Source organism: Bufo bufo, chromosome 5 (genome assembly GCF_905171765.1).
Source record: "Bufo bufo chromosome 5, aBufBuf1.1, whole genome shotgun sequence".
NCBI lineage: Eukaryota > Metazoa > Chordata > Amphibia > Anura > Bufonidae > Bufo > Bufo bufo.
In genome coordinates, this window is record NC_053393.1 from 494,481,611 (window position 1) to 494,501,890 (window position 20,280).

At 41.1% G+C, this 20,280-nt stretch overlaps 1 protein-coding gene across 2 annotated transcripts in view; it reads right to left on the bottom strand.

Moving 5' to 3' along the window:
- NRP1 (neuropilin 1) overlaps positions 1-20,280 on the bottom strand; it is a 149,734-nt gene that overhangs the window by 79,957 nt on the left and 49,497 nt on the right. For both annotated transcript variants that reach the window (XM_040434273.1, XM_040434272.1), the window contains exons 4-5: positions 13,460-13,641; positions 6,269-6,496 (exon numbers count right to left, since the gene is read on the bottom strand). In XM_040434273.1, the coding sequence (XP_040290207.1) occupies positions 6,269-6,496; positions 13,460-13,641 (410 nt within the window). The remainder of the gene's footprint in view (positions 1-6,268; positions 6,497-13,459; positions 13,642-20,280) is intronic.

Here is a 20,280-nt window from a genome sequence, read left to right on the forward strand (position 1 = left end):
GGAGATGGGGAGGAGGGGGGGTTGTCCACCCTGCAAACTATGTCAGCCATATACAGATTTATCCTGCCACTCAGATCGTCTTCCAAGAAAGGGAACCAAGAACTTGTCTGTCGTACCCCTAGGTGACCACTTTAGATGAGGTGGGTACTTCTTGATTGATCTCTATGGTTAGATTAGGGGTTTATCGCCATGTAGGACAGAGAAAGGGGCAAGTTGGATTCCCAAATGTCTGCCAGCGGGGGACAGCTGTAAGGTCCCCATTCAACTTAGACCTCATGCACACGACTGCAGTTTGTGGGCCGAGAAATGGATACGGTCATGTGCGTGAGGCCTTCCTATTTTAGCAGGATATTCTAATGCAGGGATCAGCGACCTTTGGCCCTCCAGCTGTTCCGAAACTACAACTCCCAGAATCTCCCTTTCATTTCTATAGGAGTTAAAAGAACAGAGGAGTAAGTGTAAGGAGTAAGTGTTCTATCGAGATTTTATTACTGATGACCTATCCTCAGGATAGGTCATCAGTATCTGATCGGTGGGAGTCCGACACCCAGGACCTCCGCTGATCCGCAAAACACAGATGGGTTCCGTGTGCGTTCCTCAAATTGCGGAACGGCACGGACAGCCATTGATATAACTGCCTATTCTTGTCCGCAAAACGGAGTGCTGTCCGCATCTTTTGCGGCTCCATTGAAGTGAATGGGTCCGCATCCAAGCCGCAAAAACTGCAGCTCGGATGCAGACCAAAACAACGGTCGTGTGCATGAGGCTTAATGCTGATATATGGCGCTACCTTTTATCATGTGTACTAAAGGGTTATCCCATGGTTAGGGGTTTTCTGAGACCATATCCCATAGAAGTGAATGGGGCTGAGTGTGATACGAAGCACAACTGCTATAAAAATTACGGCACTGTGCTTGGTGAGCACGGAGAAGGCCATGGCTCTCACAGGAGTGCGAGTGCCTTCTCAAACAGCTGGGTGTCAGACCTCCACCAATCAGATACTGATGACCTATCCTGTGGATAGGTCATTAGTATTAAAATCTCGGAAAACCCTTTTAAAGGCAGCTTTGGGGGCATTTTTTTTATTATTGCTTTTTTTTTATGTGTTCTTTATTAGACATTTTAAACAGTTTTTCCTCTACAGTTTTCAGTTTCCGTGCATCTGCAGACTGTTGCTTTCCACTTGACTGTAAATCTGTCGGAGAACTGCTCTGTGGGCTGGATCTGCAGCCGTTATCTGTAATTTACTACAGCTCATGAGCACTTTCTACACTCTTATCAGTCTGGCGCCATTTCCTCAGGGCATTAGCCCAGTTGCACACTGCGCCGACCCACAGCCATAGTGCCCACTCTATAAGCATTACTTAGGGCGTTTTAACCCTGTGCCACAACCTTTATTATTTCTGGGCTCCAGCCCTCCTCCTCTCCTCTACCCAGTGCGGCTCATCCAGTTCTCTGAAAAAGGCAAACTGCTGAAAGCGTTCAGTAATTTTAAACTGGATACCCGCTTGTTTAATAAAAGTGAAGAAATCCAGTGGAGTACAGGAGTTTCATTTTCTACCATTGCTACTCGGCCTGGGAACCGTCTCCTGTTACCCGCACAATTACTTAATTGGAGTGTCACCTAACCTTTGTATGAGAGTTTGTGAGCTGTCAGGAGTTCAGAGATAAGGGCTACAGATCAATAGAGCAGCTCTCTCACTGTAAAGCAGAAAGCAATATTTAGCAAATGCACTGAAACTGAAAGCTGTAGAAAAGAAATTGTTGAACATTTTTCTTACATTTTTAGCCCCAAATGAGTAGACTGCAATAATAAAAAAATAAAAATAATTGTCATCAAAGGGGTCCATAGGTTTTAAAGCTCCTAGATTCCTCTGCCGAATCTGTTACCTACCATGTGCTGTTTATTAGATTGGTATTTTTCGGTGGAAGAGGGAAGCTTTGGGCCTCTCTCAGACACCAAGACCCATGTACAGCTGTTACCTCTGCATCCCCATATGATCATCCCTCACTAACCTGTATTGTCTACTTCACTTCTAGACACGTATCTCTCTAGTAGAGGCAAATTTACGAAAAGTAATTGTGGAAGTTGGAAATGTTCTGGCTCTAGATTTTACAAAAAATTATATTACACAGGAAACATGGGGGTATGCTACTGTTCAGGGGGCATTAAATAGACATAACTACTATATGGGGGCACTAAATAGGCATTCTGCTATGTTGGGGCACTAAGGGGTGGGTTGTATGGTGAGTATGGGCTAGCTGTGGGAAGGGGAATTGTGGGAAAGTTTCTGGGGGACGCATTCAAAAATTTGCTATGAGGCTTTTCATTTTCTAGTTATGCTGCAGGGCCGATTGTCTCCTTCGAAGCATCCAGCAGTTTCCAACCCTCAATTAGACCGCATGTCAGGGACTCAGCCAATAAATGCTAAACCCACTATTCTAGAGAGACTTATTATTGGGTATGTTTTTTGGGGGTACAAGGAGCCCTAATCTTCTTGCATGGGGGCCCTCTGTTTTCTGTGTCTGGTAATCTATGAGGCACCAGTAGACCTGAGCCCTTAGGTATATGAATATGACTTGGATTCTATTCGTTATTTCTGCCCAGTCACTGAAATGTATCAAGTTCTGGTAGAAAATTGGAATTTTACACAATTTTCTGTAATACAAAACATTGCAGGGTACATATGGGGAAGAAGATGATGGGCTTGGGTAAATCTGGGTACAGAAAAGAACTAAATTTGGCAGTGGCGTAACTAGAAATGAAAAATACTGTTGCTTGAACTTTCTAATTTATTTTGTTATAATTTTTTTTATAATCCATCCAGAAGAAATAATATTAAGTCACGGTTTTGCATTTACGAAGATTTGATGTACCACTGAGCACCACCGTTACTCCAGAGGTGTGCCGTTCAACCCTTTCGTCTAATTGATGCGTAACTAGAAATGACTGGGCCCCACGGCAAATTTTTGAGAGGGCCCCTTCAGCAACTTCTTCGCAACCCTCTCCTCCTGTGCATCCCGCACTCCTGCGGCTAGTCAAGATAGCTCAACCAGACGAGGCCCAGCAGCCACTCCGTCTGTTTCCTACAGTGTCTCTGTATATAATGTCATTGTATAATACTGTAGAGGGGGCCCTGACAATAAAATCTTTTAGTCCTCCTCCTGGGTGGGCTCTTTCTGAGTTGGGGCCCCAAAGCAGATGCTTCCCCTATAGCTGCACCCCTGAATTTTAGTGTTGTTCTGTGGGTTTCATTAATATGGTTTGAGGTTGATACAGTTTCTCACACCCCTGTTGCCATGCAAGCTTCAGCTGTATAACACATTGGATTTCTATTATTCTGAGAACTAATTAACATGTAAGAACTCTGTCTTTGTTCAGGGAAGGAAATGTTCTTGACTGTAATATATTGCTCTGCGGAGGTGAGAAATGTCATTAGCTGCCATAGACAGCGGCAATAGATGAATTTCTGGCGTGTTTTGGAAATCATATTTTGCAAGGAAATGGGAAAAATTCTGGACAAGAAACACGATATTAAATCTGGATCTACATGGTATAACAATTGTGGCTCACGGACTATATTCCATGCAGACTCTTAGCACAAGCGCAATACACATTTGGGTGTTAGTAGGCTAACAAAGTGAGAATCACTCTTACTGTATACTGTAATTTTCCAGGACGTAGCAGTTATTCAGACATTTCACATGGGTGACAACTACTATGGAGCTGTAATGTGGCCACACACTAGTTGTCACACACCTATTCTAAACACAATGAAGAACAATGCAGGGTTTTTTTTTGTTAAAGGGAATGACCTATTGTTTAAATGTTATGTATATATTTTTTTGGGAGTTTTTGGTGATTTTTGTTTTCACTTTCCATGTCACTATCTATATTAAAAAATATCTAAAATCATACATTTTCACACTGGCCACTAGGTCTAATATTATGTTGAGACTTTATGTTCTGTCCAGGTAATTTGTTAGAAGCTATTGCATTATCATCACAGGCAGGATTACAATGACAGATATCATCTCTGTACAGATGGTGACATCACAACTTATCATCTCCCTCCTGACCTCTACACAGGTCACAGAGCATGCCTACAAAACTCTCCCATAGATTTCAAACAGCTCCTGTCTATTGTGTCTATGCAGGGGTGCACCTAGCCTTTCTGCTGCCTGAGGCGAAAAACTGAAACGGCGCCCCTCCCTCCCCAATGCTAATTTCTTAACCTAACCCCTTCCCTTCAGCCCATGGCCCTTCGGCTGCCCCCCTCTTGCCCCTTCCTGGTGCTGCCTGAGGCGATCGCCTCACCTGGCCTCATTGGTGATGCGCCCCTGTGGCTATGGCCCATGTAGCTGCTCTCAAAGAACAGGGGTGCACCACCAATGAGGCGAGGTGAGGCGAGGTAAGGTCCATATTCCAACCTTCAATGACTTATATGCTGCAAATTTGGCTCCATTATATAAAACGCCTCCATCTAGTCACAAGACGTGTAAAGCTCGGAAATACGAACCTGTCGCCGGTTTTAACATTTGCAGCTATCACATCCGAGACCGTGAATGGACTTTGTAAGTCGATCCACACGTCAGATTCGTATCTATGGAACATTTATACAACTTTCTGTACTTTCACACAAAAAGCTTTCTGAGATGTTAACTGCAGTGAGTGGGAGTGAAAATTCACCATTGTCCTCTGGTGTGGTCAAAGTGTGAAAACTCTGCTTGTGAATGACGTCTTTTGTGTTCAGCGCTGGGAGCAAAATCCTTGCAAACTGAATGTAGGCCAGTCGGTTGCGCATTACCGCTTGCAGAATCTACAGCTAGAATAACACATATACAGGAAAATTCCCTTTAGAATTAAAAAAATAAAAATCTAAAAAAAAAGTTGTAGTGTAACATCTTTTCATGTTCTAGTTGGGCCTTTCAGAATTATTCCGCTCTACATCTTTGGTCTTCCTTTACAAAGGTCACAACCACAAATGGTTGTCAAGAAGATGCCATCCCTACTTTCCATAGACTGCCTATCTGAGTATAATAGGAGTTCCATCAGTCTCAAACATTTTATCCAAAATCACTGGACACTTTAAAGGGATTCTCCGGGAATAATGATTTTTTATTATTTTTTTTGCAAGTGCCCTCAGCTTGCCTATGTAAAGATTCATAATTACCTGCTCCTACGCAGTTTTTACCTCCTTCTCAGCATGGTCATGATCACAGGCTCTGCTGCAGCCAATGACTGGCTTCAGCGGTTACGTGTATGTGACCATGCCCAGGCTGCGGTGGATGTAAACACTATGCGGGGACCAAAACATGGACATACCCAAGGCCTCACAGAGGACCAAAGCGTTGGGGAACAGGTAAATATAAATCTTCTGTTTATGGAGGAAGGCTGGGTTACTTGCAAAAAATCATTATTCCCAGAGAAACCCTTTAGGCCCCAATCCACCCGAGAATATCTCCAAAACCACATAAAGTGAAACAGCATAAGCTTCAATCTCATTGTAGCCCCCTTAATGTTTCAACACAAAGCTAGACCAGCGTTAGGGCTCATTCAAATGACTGTATGAATGAATCCTCATCCGCTCCACAATTTTACTGAACGCGTGCAGACCTATTCATTTCAATGGGGCTGCAAAAGATATGGTGTACTGTCGGCATCCGTAGTTCCGTTCTGCGGCCCCGCCAAAAATATAGAGCATGTACTATCCTTGTCTGCAATCGTGGACAAGAATAGGCATTTTCTGTATAGCGCTGGCTCTGTACGTTCTGCAGTCGTGTGAATGTACCCTTAGGGCCCTTACACACAACCGTATTCCCTCCGTGAACGGGCCATATATCCTGGAGCAGCATCAATCGTGCGCATGGGAGTACACAGCATCATAGATTACAATGATGCTGTGCACGTCAGGCCGCCTGCAGGGCTATTGTCCCGCACTCATAAGATCATGAGAGTGCTAGACAATAGCCCCGCTGGCGGCCCGACGTGCACAGCATCATTGTAATCTATGATGCTGTGTACTCCCATGCGCACGATCGATGCCGCTCCAGGATATATAGCCCGTATGGTCGTGTCCAAGGGCCCTTAGGATGACACCAGAGAAGCAGAAATCTACCTGACAACAGCCAGGCCTTTTCCTACCCTTGCCCGTGTTATTAATCTGATTTTTCTAAAAATCACATTTAGGCAGAGAACCTTTTCAATCATATCAACTAAAACGTACACTTTTATTAAATGAGGCAGACTTTAGTTTTCATCACTTACCTTCTGGAAATCCATCCCATATCTCCAAGTAATCATATCGACATGGCCGCCCTACTTGAGCATTAGTGTCTGGCTCCAACTCAAAGCTTTCAAATTCCATAATGATCTCCGACATCTTTGGCGCAAAAATAATATAGGTGCATTGGGCATTATTGGGGTATTTCTCGGGGTATTTTGGAGATTTGATGACTCCATTGGCTGATGTAAAGTTCTGGGAACACTCTGGACCTGTAGAAAGAGCATACAGTATGTATCATTGAAAGATAAAGCACTTTCAATATGAAGAAAACCTGAGATTTTATTTCATAGTCCCACAGGTCTCACAAGGGTTCTGCAGTAACACATCTCAACAACCGCGCTAGTCAAATCGGAATTTCCATTTGTACGTAGCAATTTAAGCAGAAGGATTGTGACAAATATTAAGTCATGTGGGAACAATAAAAATCCAAGTTGTAAAAATTTTGACATATCCCCCGAGATATAATTATAGGCCCTTGAATCTCAAATCTTTAAAGCTACAGGTTGACAGCCATTTATTTTTGAATTACAGAGAAATCTCAGCACAAGTGGGCGCGATATAAAATCTGCAGAGGGTGCTTTTTTTCCCCCCCATCTATGTTCTTGCAATGTAGATCCTAACATTACCAGATGTGACCTCTGCCTTTTAAAAAGTTAATGTGAAAAGTAATTCTTGGTCGTAGCCCGGCTGAGTGAGTGTTTCTGAGAGATGTTGACACAGGTGGGGCAGTAAAGTATTTCGTATAGGTCGTGGGCTTGATAAACTGTGTGGTCATAGGCGGTGTGGCCCATGGTCTCCTGACACCACTGTTCAGATGCTAAGCGTTAGCAAACTGGGAGTATTAGCCATAGTCAAATAAGTCTGAAACAGGTGGGGCAAATAATATCTAAATTATCCAAACATCCTGTTTATCCCCACAAGATACTGGAAATAATTAGTTGCTCAGTTGTAAGACAGACATTTGTTGTCAAAAGATTTCAAAAGTTTATTCAGGATGACTTAAAGGGGTTATCCAACCCCTATAATGCCCCCCAAAATGCTTGTGCTACTTACACGGGTTATACTTACCCAACTCCTCGGCACCCGCGCCTCGCTTCTGATGCCTGCATGGCCGCCGCTGCTTATCCCCGTCGCGCGGATCAAAACACCCACCGACGTGGAGGGCAGCCAATAGCAGACTGCGATGGGAACGGGCCTCCCTAGTGTCACCCGCGATGCTAGGGAGGCTCGTTCCCGTCGCGGCCTGCTATTGGCTGCCTTCACCCCACCCCCCAAACGCTGGTTATTTTGGAGGATGCAGCGGAGGCCGTGCAGGGTTAGATAACCCCTTTAATTTATTGATATGTACACGGTATCCAGCAGCTCTTACTAAGTATATTGGTTAACCATCCTTCTATTTTGTTCTCTTCTCAACCAGATTAGTTATATGATATATAACTGGATGCCATGGAAGGAATTAGAAAATCACATTCATTCAGTAAAGGTCGCAAGAGGGTGTTCTTTGAAAGATATTTTGTACCGATAAGATGTATCAGTGGTATACTTGTCATATAAGCATCACGGACTCCTCGCAGCTTACCAAGCACAGCGCCATCCATTGCATAGTGGCTGTGCTTGGTATTGCATCTCAAACCCATTTAATTGAATGGGACTGAGCTGCACTTGGGCCATGTGACCACTGAACATGACATTATTAGCCTTGGAAGAGGCTGTGGAGCACCCCTGCCTCTTCAAACAGTGGATGGACAGGGGTGTTGGGAGTCAGACCCCCACCGATCAGTTATTTATGACCAATCCTGTGGACCCAGAAAACCTCTTTAACTATACAGCTGTGCATTATGGAAGGAATTTAATAATAAATTCAGTAACAGTTGCAGGACAGTGTTCTTTTAAAGATGTGTTGTACCCCATCAAGATGGATCTGTTAAGTAATTTCTATTAATCATGTCAATTTTTCTAAATATCTATCACTATCAGGGCCATCGTGAGCTATGGGAATCTCAGCAGTAGTATATTTGTGGTAAAAGAATAAATTAATTCAGTAAAAGTTGCCGGAGGGTGTTCTTTGAAAGATGTATTGTACACATTAAGATCTATCTGTTCTGCATTACCTATTAATCATGTAGTTCATTTTCAGGATATCAACGTCAAATTCAAAAAAGCTATATTGGCACGTCCAAGTAAAACATTTAGCACTGCCAAAGCAAAAATAATAGGTATTAATTGGTATTGTGGAGGGTGGATTTGATGTGGGAATTAAAGAGATGTTGGGATGTGGATGTTGGGTTAAAGAAGCAGTATAGAGGAATAATAGTCCATAGTGTCTCAACATATAGTGGGCAGTAAAGTGGTGGGGTTGTAGGGGCAGCATTGGGGCATAACAGTCCATGGTATCTCATCTTCCTCTCAGTTGGTGGCAGGTGAAGACATATTGGGCAGCGATCTCCACAGTGGATTCCATATATATATATATATAACATTGACAGGGATGATATGAACTAAGGCATCTCATCAGTGGTATATATGTCGTATATGAAGACTATATGAGCTGCTTTGTTAACTTGCTATGGTTGCAGCACTAAACCATAGCTTTCCAAATAAGGAGGGTTAGTATGGCCCTCCTTGAAGTCTTAATGGTAACAATATTGAGTGGGGGCTCTGAAACACAACCCTAGCAATTATAAGTGAAAGGATGAGACTTCGGTTTTCTTATGGCCCCTTACATACCACAACATTACATTTTAGGCAAACCTTTAATTAGCTGTTGTTCTGGGTGTTAATTAAATACCCCTATATTGATAATTAAGGGGCAGTACATTACTTTAAGGGGAACAGTCAATGCGATTTCAGTATCCATTTAAGAAAGAAGTGATGGTGATGGTTTTGCACATCACCCCGTCTGTCTATAAGGAGGTGCAGTATAGACGAGAGCAATGTACAAATCCCACATTTTCCGCCTTTCTTAGTTCATATCTCAAACAATACAAAACCCTTTCATTTTCCTGCATTATTTCCTGAAATCCTATTCGATATTGGATCTGATCTGCGCTGTATACCCCTAATGACGATGTTCTATATAGAACTACATATTTCTCAAAGCCTGACCATCTCATGAACCCTGAGGAAGGTGCTCAGTGATTGACATAGTCTTCTGCCACTAGATCTCCTTCCAGATGGTTGTGTTAATAAATGTAGACTGGGTTATGCGAAGGAATGAAGGAACATATTATCAGGTCATAGCAACTGGATTAAAATACTTTATTGCCAGTCAGCAGGGTTTGATGCCATAACGAATGCAATCAGCACAACATAGATATAAAAGCGAGAAATAAAACTGAGATTGTGAGAACCTGGGGAAGATTCAATTGATTTAGATGGTCCTGAGACAAATATCATTATAACACATGCTGTGGCTATGAGTAGCTACCTTGATTTAATGAAGCTTTCTATTCCTCCGTTATTTCTCGGTACACGGTGATATGTCACTTTCTTCCACGCATCAAGTCAAATTACTTGTTTAAATGCACATCAAGACACAGCAGGTTTTTGATTATCCAATACTGTGTCAGAATGAGTCCCAACGTTACCTTCTAAATCAAGGAATATTGCACTTTTTAAGTCATTTTGCAGAAGCTCCAAATGAAAAAAACGTCCTGGACGAATGATCTATTTGTTCATATGGAAAGTAGTTTTCTCCTTTTTAATATCATCATTACGTCTGTAGCTTTTGTAAGAAGGTACAAGGAATCATTGTGGATGATAGGTACGTGTCACTGAGGTTCCTGGCCTCGGTGGAGTAAGAGACGGTTTTTATGAGTCAGCAGCATTTGCTGTTTGACACCTTGATACTTAGTATGGCTGTAATAACTGATCCGGAACGGCTCTTACTGGGAGTAGTCAAAGTGCTGGGTGGGTGACTAGTCCCCATGTTCCAGGCGAGGTTTTGCCAGGAATAAAAACCAGCCAGCACTGTCAAGTGGGGAGGATTACCTCCGTCTGACAGTGGAGCTCAGGGGGTCTGTGTGCTGTGATCTGAAGGCTATGTTGGGATCAGCGACTTGAGCTGGGCCGGAGGACTCAGGCCCCTGTGAGGGTGAACAGGCTGCCTAACACCTGCCTGTGGACTAGACAAATCAGAACTTCCAACAGGGTGTGAAGTAACACCCAGGAGAAAAGGTGACTGTTTTGTATATGAACTTTTCATGTGTGTGAACGATCACCAAGCAACTTGCGTTTTTGTTTTGCTTTCACGTGTGAATAAACACTGATGTTTTGAACCAAGAACTTGTACTTTGCCTCTGTGCTGCACCCGCTAATCCTAACTACCAGAGCGAATCCCCACACTTTATATAAGTTATATGGAGAGCAATAACCTCATAATGCATTCTGCACACATAAGTGCCGCTTATTACATCTGCAGCTCATGCCCTGCTATTTTGGGTGGGCACAGGTGCAGCTCCACTCACCCTGTGCCTCTTCATTGAACCTCACCTCCCTCTGCAGTGCTGCAAGGGTTAATACCCTCCTTGGCTCTGTGTGCTTCGGCCAGGATGTTTCCAATTTGGTAATTATCTTCTGCTATGTATGATGTGCTCTTTCTTTCACTCCTTCCCTGAGCAATTAGGTTCCTAGCTTGCTAGTCCCTTGCTATGGTGTTATTCTCTGTTGTCTTCCCATGTACCTACCTCTGCCTAATTTCTGCCTGCTTACTATTGTGATTCTCTGCTGCCAGCCCTGAGTTCAGACCTGTTTTTATATATTTTCATGAACTCTGTCATCCTTTGATGTCTCTGACCCCCTTGGGTCAGCTGTCAACCATATCAAGGCTATTCCCACATGTAGTGTCTGGTGGCTCCCCTGCAGCAAAGTCCAGATCTCCATAAAGGGGTTTAAAGATAAATGCCAGGATAACACCCTTAGGTTTAGCCAAAAGTCAAAATATTTGGTTGACACAGTGGTTCCACACCCACTACCATAACAGCACTAGAGAGACAGCCTGGTTACCTCTGAAGAAGAGCTTATTTCCATTTTTTTTCCCAGCAAGCATTGCATGTACTCTGTATAACTTACTACACCAGCTGGCTCTATGCAAGGAGAACAAGTACCTCCCAAATAAAGTGCAAGGGAAGTATAAAAATACAAGATTGTCCTAGGTGCATTTGCTGGTATAATTAATAATAGTAAATTCTAAGATGTATCATTGAACATATTATTTGTTGGTTCCTGACTTTTGACTCACCCTGTAGTTGGAATCGTAGCAAATTATCACAGTAACTGCTTGCCCTAAAACATTAGAAGAAGACTTGGTTTCTGCAGTTCTTTTTGATTTAGGAGGTCATGTGAGCGTTTTATTGCCAGTCACCACGCACCTCATTATCACCACAGAGGCACACATCTTTGATATTAAACATAGACGTAATAGATAACTTGCTTAATTCCAGAGGCAAATAGAGATGTGTATTATATTAACAAATGGTGTAATATTAAACCAATGTATAAGAATCCATGCTGTTCTCTCTATAGGAACCTTCAGCTGGAGGAGAAATAGACTGCGGGATTTTCAATATCAACGTGAAGTCGGACTGAACAGCTGTGTAAACAGCACACTTGACTAGCTGCTGGAGGGGCATGGTGGGACTCACACTGGGCTTTCTAAGGGGGGCGAGTATGTTAGAGAGAAAGGAAATTGAAGATCCTAAGATAATGCAAGGGCAGAACCTCAGGAAAATAAGTTACTAAAAAGTTTTCAGTATTATTCTTTCAATCTCACCCCTGGAGTGACCACGAGATAAGGTCAGGCTTCCATATTTACCAAGTAGGTTTATTGTATATTAGGATGGTGCAATATTTTAACCAGCCTTCTAATGACATATGTGGCAATAAAATCTTTCATCTATTCAGTGGAATAGCAACCTCTAGCACTAGGTGCACATCCCTGGGTCTCACCACATTCAGTTAATCTGCACCCCTCCGCCAGTGCCCATGGTACCACAGATGTCTTCAAATTCTTCCAGAGCTTGTCTGTCTATCTATCTATTTATCTACCTATTATTTTCTTCTATTATTTTCTACTTATTATTTTTATATGTCATAGATACATAGCAAACGTTTTCATCTCTAGAACAAGGAGAGAGAAGAACGCGCTCTCTCCTCGCTGCATGAGACAGGCTCCATAGAGGTTAATGGGTCCGTCTAGGTTCCATCCTCAGCAGAGAGGAGAAAGAGATCGATATGCATGTGCTTCTCTCCTTTAATTGTAGAGATCTTGGGGGTCTCAGCACTCAGACCCCCCACTGAACAAAAGTCTCTATGACTCCTATGTCTCTAAAGTTTTTTGAAAAGTTAGTGATGCTTTAAGTAGTCACGTCAAGCACTCAGTAGTAAATTGGCTTGACATGTATAGAAATATTGCCCAACTGAATAATCTGCATCTATGGCACCAAAAGTACAGGCAACATATAAGGGTTAAGCATAACTCATAGTCCTAAGTACAGCTAAATCAGCATTGAGTTGACAAAGGCATTACAAAGGATCTGTTGGCACATTTCACAATTCAAACATTATTAAATAGCCCTGATGAGGCTGGTGTACTTACTTTGAAAATCTGTGGCAGAATGGCTATATAATTCTTTTTGAAAGTTTACCTGTCTGATATATGTGACAGATGATCTTTATTGACATAAGCTGGCCATACACATTAGACGTAATGTGTACGGTGGCCTTCTGATTCTCCCTCAGTGGGAGATATTGGAGGAAAGAAGGTTTAGGCATGCTAAATTTCTACATGTCTGGTCCTTTTGTTCTTGGGGAAATTAGCTGCCCACCTGAGTTGTCTGACAGCAGCTTTCTCACATTCACAACAGTATGCTCAGCCGAGTGAGGCATTCATATGTTTTGGGGAGATCTGTGGAGATAGCTGTTTGCAGAATGAGCATTCGGACAACAGTTACCTCATGTCTATGGCCACCTGTAGTCTTATTAGAAGGGCTGACTAGTCATCTTTAAAACCTTAAAATATTTTGCGAATCTCTGAAACTTAAAATATTAATTACATTGTTCCACAAGCCAGTCAGGAAGTCTAATAAGTATATTTCAGAACAATACTTCAGTGTAACCAAAATATAATGAAGACTACATGGCACCAGTCGTAAATCCATAGGTGAGGAACTGACCTGCTTTAAAGATTTCATAGCGAATTGAGAATCCAGCTCCATGTGTTTCATAGTCCGACACAAATCTGATAAACAGGGATGGTCCAGTGGACACCACAGCTGAGGGTGCGATTTTTCCACAATATTTACCCAAAAGATGACCGTCTGCATTTTCCCCACTGTAGACTTCCACATAATCATATCTAAGGAAAGAAGAAAATGGCTTAATATATTTTCTTAATACATTATGAATATGTCTTAAGTATTTTTATACACAAAAAAATATTTTAAACTTGCACTTGAGATCATGGGTGTAGCTAGCTTTACAGGGGTGAAGTAGTCACGCCTGGTTCTGGTGCATCAGGTAGGCTAAAAGGTAGCCAAATAAGAACACCCCAGTATTGTAATGGACATAGGGTAGGTTGGAGGCTTTTGCAGTGGACCTTCAAGTTATGCGTTTCAAAGAGCAGCCATTAGCTGTGCCATAAGGCAAATGGCTGGACAAAAGTAATTGGTTTGGGTACAATGACTGTATGACAAAAATTAAATCCTTTTTACATTCACTTTTTAGGTCCACTTAAAAGCCTTATAAAAATCCAATACATAATGCCGAAATCCCGTTAAAATAGAAAACTTTGAAATGACAATGAAGAGTATTGTGTGTTATCATCAAAAGAAACCTTTGAAAGTTTGGGAACTTTTGTAGTTTTATAAAATGTGTCGTGGCTGGAGACAAGCAGTTTAAGGGCTTTCAAATCTAGATAAAAACAGTACCATCATAATTCTGGGTAAGAAAGAAAAACATATTATCTCATAGATTTGGAATGAGAAGCTGGTTAGAAAGTTGTGAGGGTGCCAGTCATGCTTGTGTTTGATGATGAATTAGTTGCATGACTTTCAGGGCTGTTTGGATCACGACATCATCACGACTATGAAAACATTATGTCATTTCAAAGAAGCCAATAGAAAGTTCATTAAAAAATAATAAAGAATAAAAAATGTCATCGTTATTACATTATATTTCAAAGATTGTACTGAATGAAAGTGCTGAAGAGACAAACGATATGTGTTCTATCCAGCTGACCAGAAAACTGAAGTAGCCCAAGGACCTAAAATACAAAAATGTATGCAGATTTGGCCCTGATTTGTAGAGCATGCAGGGATAGGTTATAAAAAGGCAAACGTGACATTTACTTAGTGTTCTCCATTACCTAGGTGCTTCCATTTCCACCAGATAAGACATGGCAGACTTGTGGAAGAAGTCAAGAATGGAGCTTAACTACAAATGACCTGGTGACCCATCATGGATGTTTTTTCCCATACACGTCACCGAGGTCAGGAAATGTCTGCCACTGTGGTTGGGTACTGTGGATGATATATCATTGCATAACTCTGTAAACAAGAATCAGTGACGAACAGAAGACACCAGTAGAACGGGAACAGAAGATATCAATTAGGTTATTTTTTTATTTTTAGATTTTGCTCCAACCCCTTTATTTAACCCACACAATATAAGACACTGTAATTTCAGAGTAGCAGGCCCACACTAGTTGTTTTTCCAAGGGGCCTTCACCAGCAAAATGATGGAAAGCTTTCTGGAAAACTTGGGGTTAGATTGTAATCTCTACATGCATGATACATATCTGGAAATATGTATTAAAATAAATATTAGGAAAAAAGAGATGTCATCTCTACCCATGGTAATAAATATTTCTCTACCTATCAACAATTATTGGAATAATAATGCAACAGGGTCCGTTCACCTTTTTTTTTAGGGAAATCATCCAGAGATTGCCATAAGTCTGCAGTCATCTACAAGTACTTGTAAGTTCTTGAGGACACTAGCGTTTCACCTATTCTTCCACTTTATGAATGACAGACTATGTTTAAGAACCCCTTCATAATATGGACATGCACCATGACAAAAGGCAGCCATGTATATTATATTAATGTTGGTTAAACCCGTCTATTTTGGTTTTATCAACCAATCATCTAAAGTGTATGGATTTGTCATGACTTTGGCAGGTATCAGATGTTGGATTTCAACATGCCAGTCCTTTTGTTCTCAAGGAAGATAAGCCACTACCAGTGGTGTCTGGCAAAGAATGCATTCAAACCGTATGTGTGTTTCCCCATGGGCTTGGGAGGAGGGAGTTGGGGTGAATTGGCCAAACGAGCATAAGGTCGACATATATCTAACGTGTATGGACAACTTAAACATTTTTTCTTACAAATTGGGTAATCAGATGAATAAAAGGTAAAAACAAAAGTATGATACAAAATAATTCATCAGATCTTTACAATAAATAGGATGCCCAATTATTCAATTCAAAAACTGTAGACACTTATTTATAAAAACAGAATGTCTCTGTGAACTGTATTTTGTAAGCCCCACAAGGAAATTAAATTATCATCTCAATCCATTTCTTAAATTGGCACAATAATACAATTGTCCACCGAGCTTTTTTTCCAATGTATGTAATTTCTTAGGACGCAAAATTCCGACATGACATAAATTTCTGGTGCGGTAGCTTAAAATTAGGTCCTGTGCTGCCTCTAGGATGAAAAAATACAAGATTGCCCTGGATAATATATTATTTTATCACGAGCAATGCTTCTTCTAACAGCCCTGTACCCAGGTTTCCAGAGCACAAGACGAATGCTTGGTGGAAGTCCCTTGGGATCGTGGCTGAGATGATATCACTGGTTAAAGTAGACAGGTAATGGGTCTTCCATGAAAAAATAGCATTACCTCATCAAGTTAATTTGTATTCCAGTATTGCTGAGCATAAAAAAGAAAGAAAAATGACACTGATGGGGTCGTGGGCATTAGCATATGTGCATTATTGAATTAGCTACACACAGCTCGATACATGTAGCCCATCATGGTGGCTCTTGGGCTTTGTGCTACCTTAGTAGTCCGTGTTCCTGGTAATTTGTAGAAAATTGGTTAGAAGTAAGTTGAAACTATTCAGAAACCCAGAGCATTCTGCATTTCTGCTTTTCCTGACTGATACGCACTGCACAAAGACAGTGCATCTATTATTCTTCTATAAACTAATGCGAGCTATAAAACTCAAACCATTGCTTGGTTACTTCCTGTAACTCTGTATGCTAAATGGCTAAGTTACAATTTTCCATAACCCCTGTGGCAATGTATTTGTACATGAAGGATATATAAATGATGTGTGTTTCATTTGTTTGGCCACAGCTTATTAATTCCCGGTCTCGTTACGTAAATTGAAAATAATACTACAGAATGGAAGTCTGTCATGGACAGACTGAATAGGGAACTTTAAAGGCATTTTCCAATACAGAACCCTATTTTATGTGTCCTAATAAATGGCCTCAGGTCTGGACAGGGCCGGTTTTAGGTGGAGCCTCACTGGGCAATTGCCCAAAATCCTTATTTTCTAAGGGGGTAACAAGAACTAAAAGAATCCAGAATTTGTTAGTGGTGTATGGTAATAGTATTTCGATATTGTAGTATGTGCGAACTACTGTATATGGCAATATGATGGCAGCATTTTCACTGGCTTACATTACAGCAGCTACAGTTTTAAGGTTCAAGATACATGCCATCAGATTATGGACATATATTCATGGATAACGTGGGTAACTGAAAAGGACGCAGAGATTGCCATAAGTCTGGGGTCATCTACAAGTACTTGTAAGTTTTTGAGGACACTAAGGTATCACCTATTCTTCCACTTTATGAATGACAGACTATCAGACTATGTTTAAGAACCCCTTCATAATATGGACATGCACCATGACTAAAGGTGGCCATTTATATTATATTAATGTTGGTTGAACTCGTCTATTTTGGTTTTACCAACCAACCATATAAGTGTATGGATTTGTCTTATATGTTGGTATCAGATGTTGGATTTCAACATGCCAGTCCTTCTGTTCTAAGGGAAGATAAGCCACTACCGGTAGTGTCTGTAAAAGTATTTCCCTATCGGGTAGGGAGGAGGGAGTTGGGGAAAATTAGCCGAATTGCCATTGTGTATGGACAGCTTAAACATCACTAACTTTTCAAAAAACTCTTGTATATGTCATAGAGATATATGAAAAGTTTTGATTGGTGGGGATCTGAGTGCTGAGACCCTCTCAATCTCTACAATGAGAGGAGAGACCCGCGCACATATCAGTTGGAGAAGCAGGACAGAAACTCAAGCATAAGGTCCCACAGCCAGCCCATTTTTGTAGCCTTTGCCTCTGCGCCTATTCTTCACCACCCTGATGTATCCAGACAGTCCTTCATGGAAATGAAAGACACATAAAAGTAATCATATTAAAAGGCAATTTCAAATCTCAAAGAGCCAGAAGAATTTGGGAATGTAAATTTATGACATTGAAAACAGTGAAAACACACTGAAAGCAGGACTGAATTTGTCCCAAGGATTTACGGCACACTACAAGATCTAAAGAGTCCTCACCAGAGATAGTAGGGGGCATCAGATCTCATCTCATTGAGATAACATCAATTTAGAGACCATAAAACTTTCACACTGCTTATCTGTAAGATAATTAAGTCCTCATTCTCCAAGTTCTTTTTGATATTCTGTTTTGTTTCAAATGTCCATTCTTTACACACTCGCTCTGCATTTTTTGTATATACTATATATATTGTTGTTCCTTCAGATACTGTTGTATTATAGCTGAGGATAAAAACTGAGTTGTCTCAAAAAGTCACTATGTCACATCATTGCTTTCATTTTAGTTAGCTATTAAAAAGTATCATACCTGCAAGCAGGGGTGCACACAGATCTCATAGGGCCTCATAGCAAAACTAAGCCCCTGCCCCACCAATTTCCCAGTGCGCGTGCGTCAATCACTGCTTGGCAATGCGGAATGCAAAACACAGTTCCCTAGATTTCTGATGAATATACCTTTTTTTTGTTTTATTAAACAGAAGAAATTTTAATTAAATAAATTATAATAAAAAAAGTCTGTTTCGCCATCACCTACTTTATCAGACTTCTGTGTTGGAAAAAGTGGAACAGGTGCTTCAAAAAATATGGTGGTCATCAAGAAGACCAAACTTCTCAATGTATTTACAGCAGACATATGGCATAAATACACTATTAAATTCTACTAAGCGCCCGCTAGTGGCAGTGGTGGCTGATTTTTTTTTTTCGTTTTTTCATCTTGGAACAGAAGAAGCAGACAATAAGGAGCTCAGCACTGGGTGCCCATTTCTCCAGGCACCATAGCAGTCGCATGGTCTGCCAGTTTTTGAAGGTACACCACTGCCTGCAAGACTCTCATTTTCTTTCTCTTAATAAGAGCAATAAACTATACATCTCTATGACATATGAAAAGTTTTTAGAAAAGTTAGTGCCGCTTTGTGTGCAGCATGTCTCTGAAATAACTACATTTCAAGTCTCTCATAGTTCTAGGAACCAGAGTCCAAAGGTGACAACACTTTTGGATGTTGCAAAAAGGCAACCATATCAGTGGTCATTCTGCTTATCCAACATAGAAGACTATTCGAAAGTTAATCTTCTACATGTTCTGCTTGAATCTGGTGCCCTGAGAGCTTCATTAGTGTATTAGTCTTTAATTGTCCATTATATGCAAGATTGGAAACATTTTCATTTATTTTCACTCGGTTCCATTAAAACTCTACTTCTTGTTCTGCAGAAAGCAACTAACTCTGGTTTACGTTTTTCCCTTTTATAAATTTTCTCAACAAGAAGACAGGAGCTCCTAAATTATGTGTGTCATGCTTACAAACATGCCGACACTAAACAAGAGCTATATCCACCAGGGATGTTTTGTTCTGGCAAGCCGGTGGCAAGATCACTCCTGCATATTTCATTACTACAGTTGATGCGTAAGGACTGCATACTGCTTCATATCTGGGCCAGGAGAAATTATTTGTAATAATAATTTTAAAAAAAGGCAACATACCCAACGAGCGACCCCTCCAGGGCCAGAGACTGTCACTCATTCATAGTGAAATAACGAAGAGAAAGGTTCACTAAGGAATCCATCCAAGAAAATACCAAATCTGTAACAGTTATTATTGGCGGCTTAATTGTCCTTTTATTTTTGTCTGTGCTGTTTCTGTAGAGTTTACTGGAGGGCACGAGCACTTGGGAAAAGACGGAGCGCATAGAAAACACAACAATACGCTCATTTTGTAGCTGATAAGCAACAGAAAATGTCTATTTTTCTACCGTACCTTTGAATAGCGTTACATTGATGACGTCCTTGAATACCTGTGATCATGGGTATATTAATACAATGGAGTAGACTGCTTAAAGGAAATGTGTCACCAAAAACGTTATCTGTCAGCTAAAACCAGATAGCGACACACATCCTTTTTTTCTAATATTTTTGTTTTCTTATGGCAGATTTTTTTCCTCTATGTTCTGAACATGATTATGGGGGCGGCCATCTTTCCTGAGCTGTTCTTAAGAGCATTTAGAAAGCATTAAGAAAAATGCTTTACGGCAGCCGCATGGCCCATAGACACAATGGTCAGGAGGGGCCCTCAGTGACTTCTATGGGAGAGTTTTCTAGGCACGCTCTGTGACCTGTGCGGAGATCATTGTACAAAAAAAGAATAGATAAGGTCTGGCAATCACCTATTGTGAATGGTGAATCCTGTCTTATCTACACACAGGTGATATCATTACAGGCAGGATTAGAATGACAGATAAGCAGATAACTGCAGTAAAGGGATCTAAGTACAGACTAAGAATTTCAGTTTGTAAACAGTGATCTGCTGCCCAAAAACAATGGAATCTATAATGACACAAGCTGGTCTCCTAAGAGTACAGCCAATGGCTACATGTAAATCACCCCTCTTTGACGAGCAGGCAATT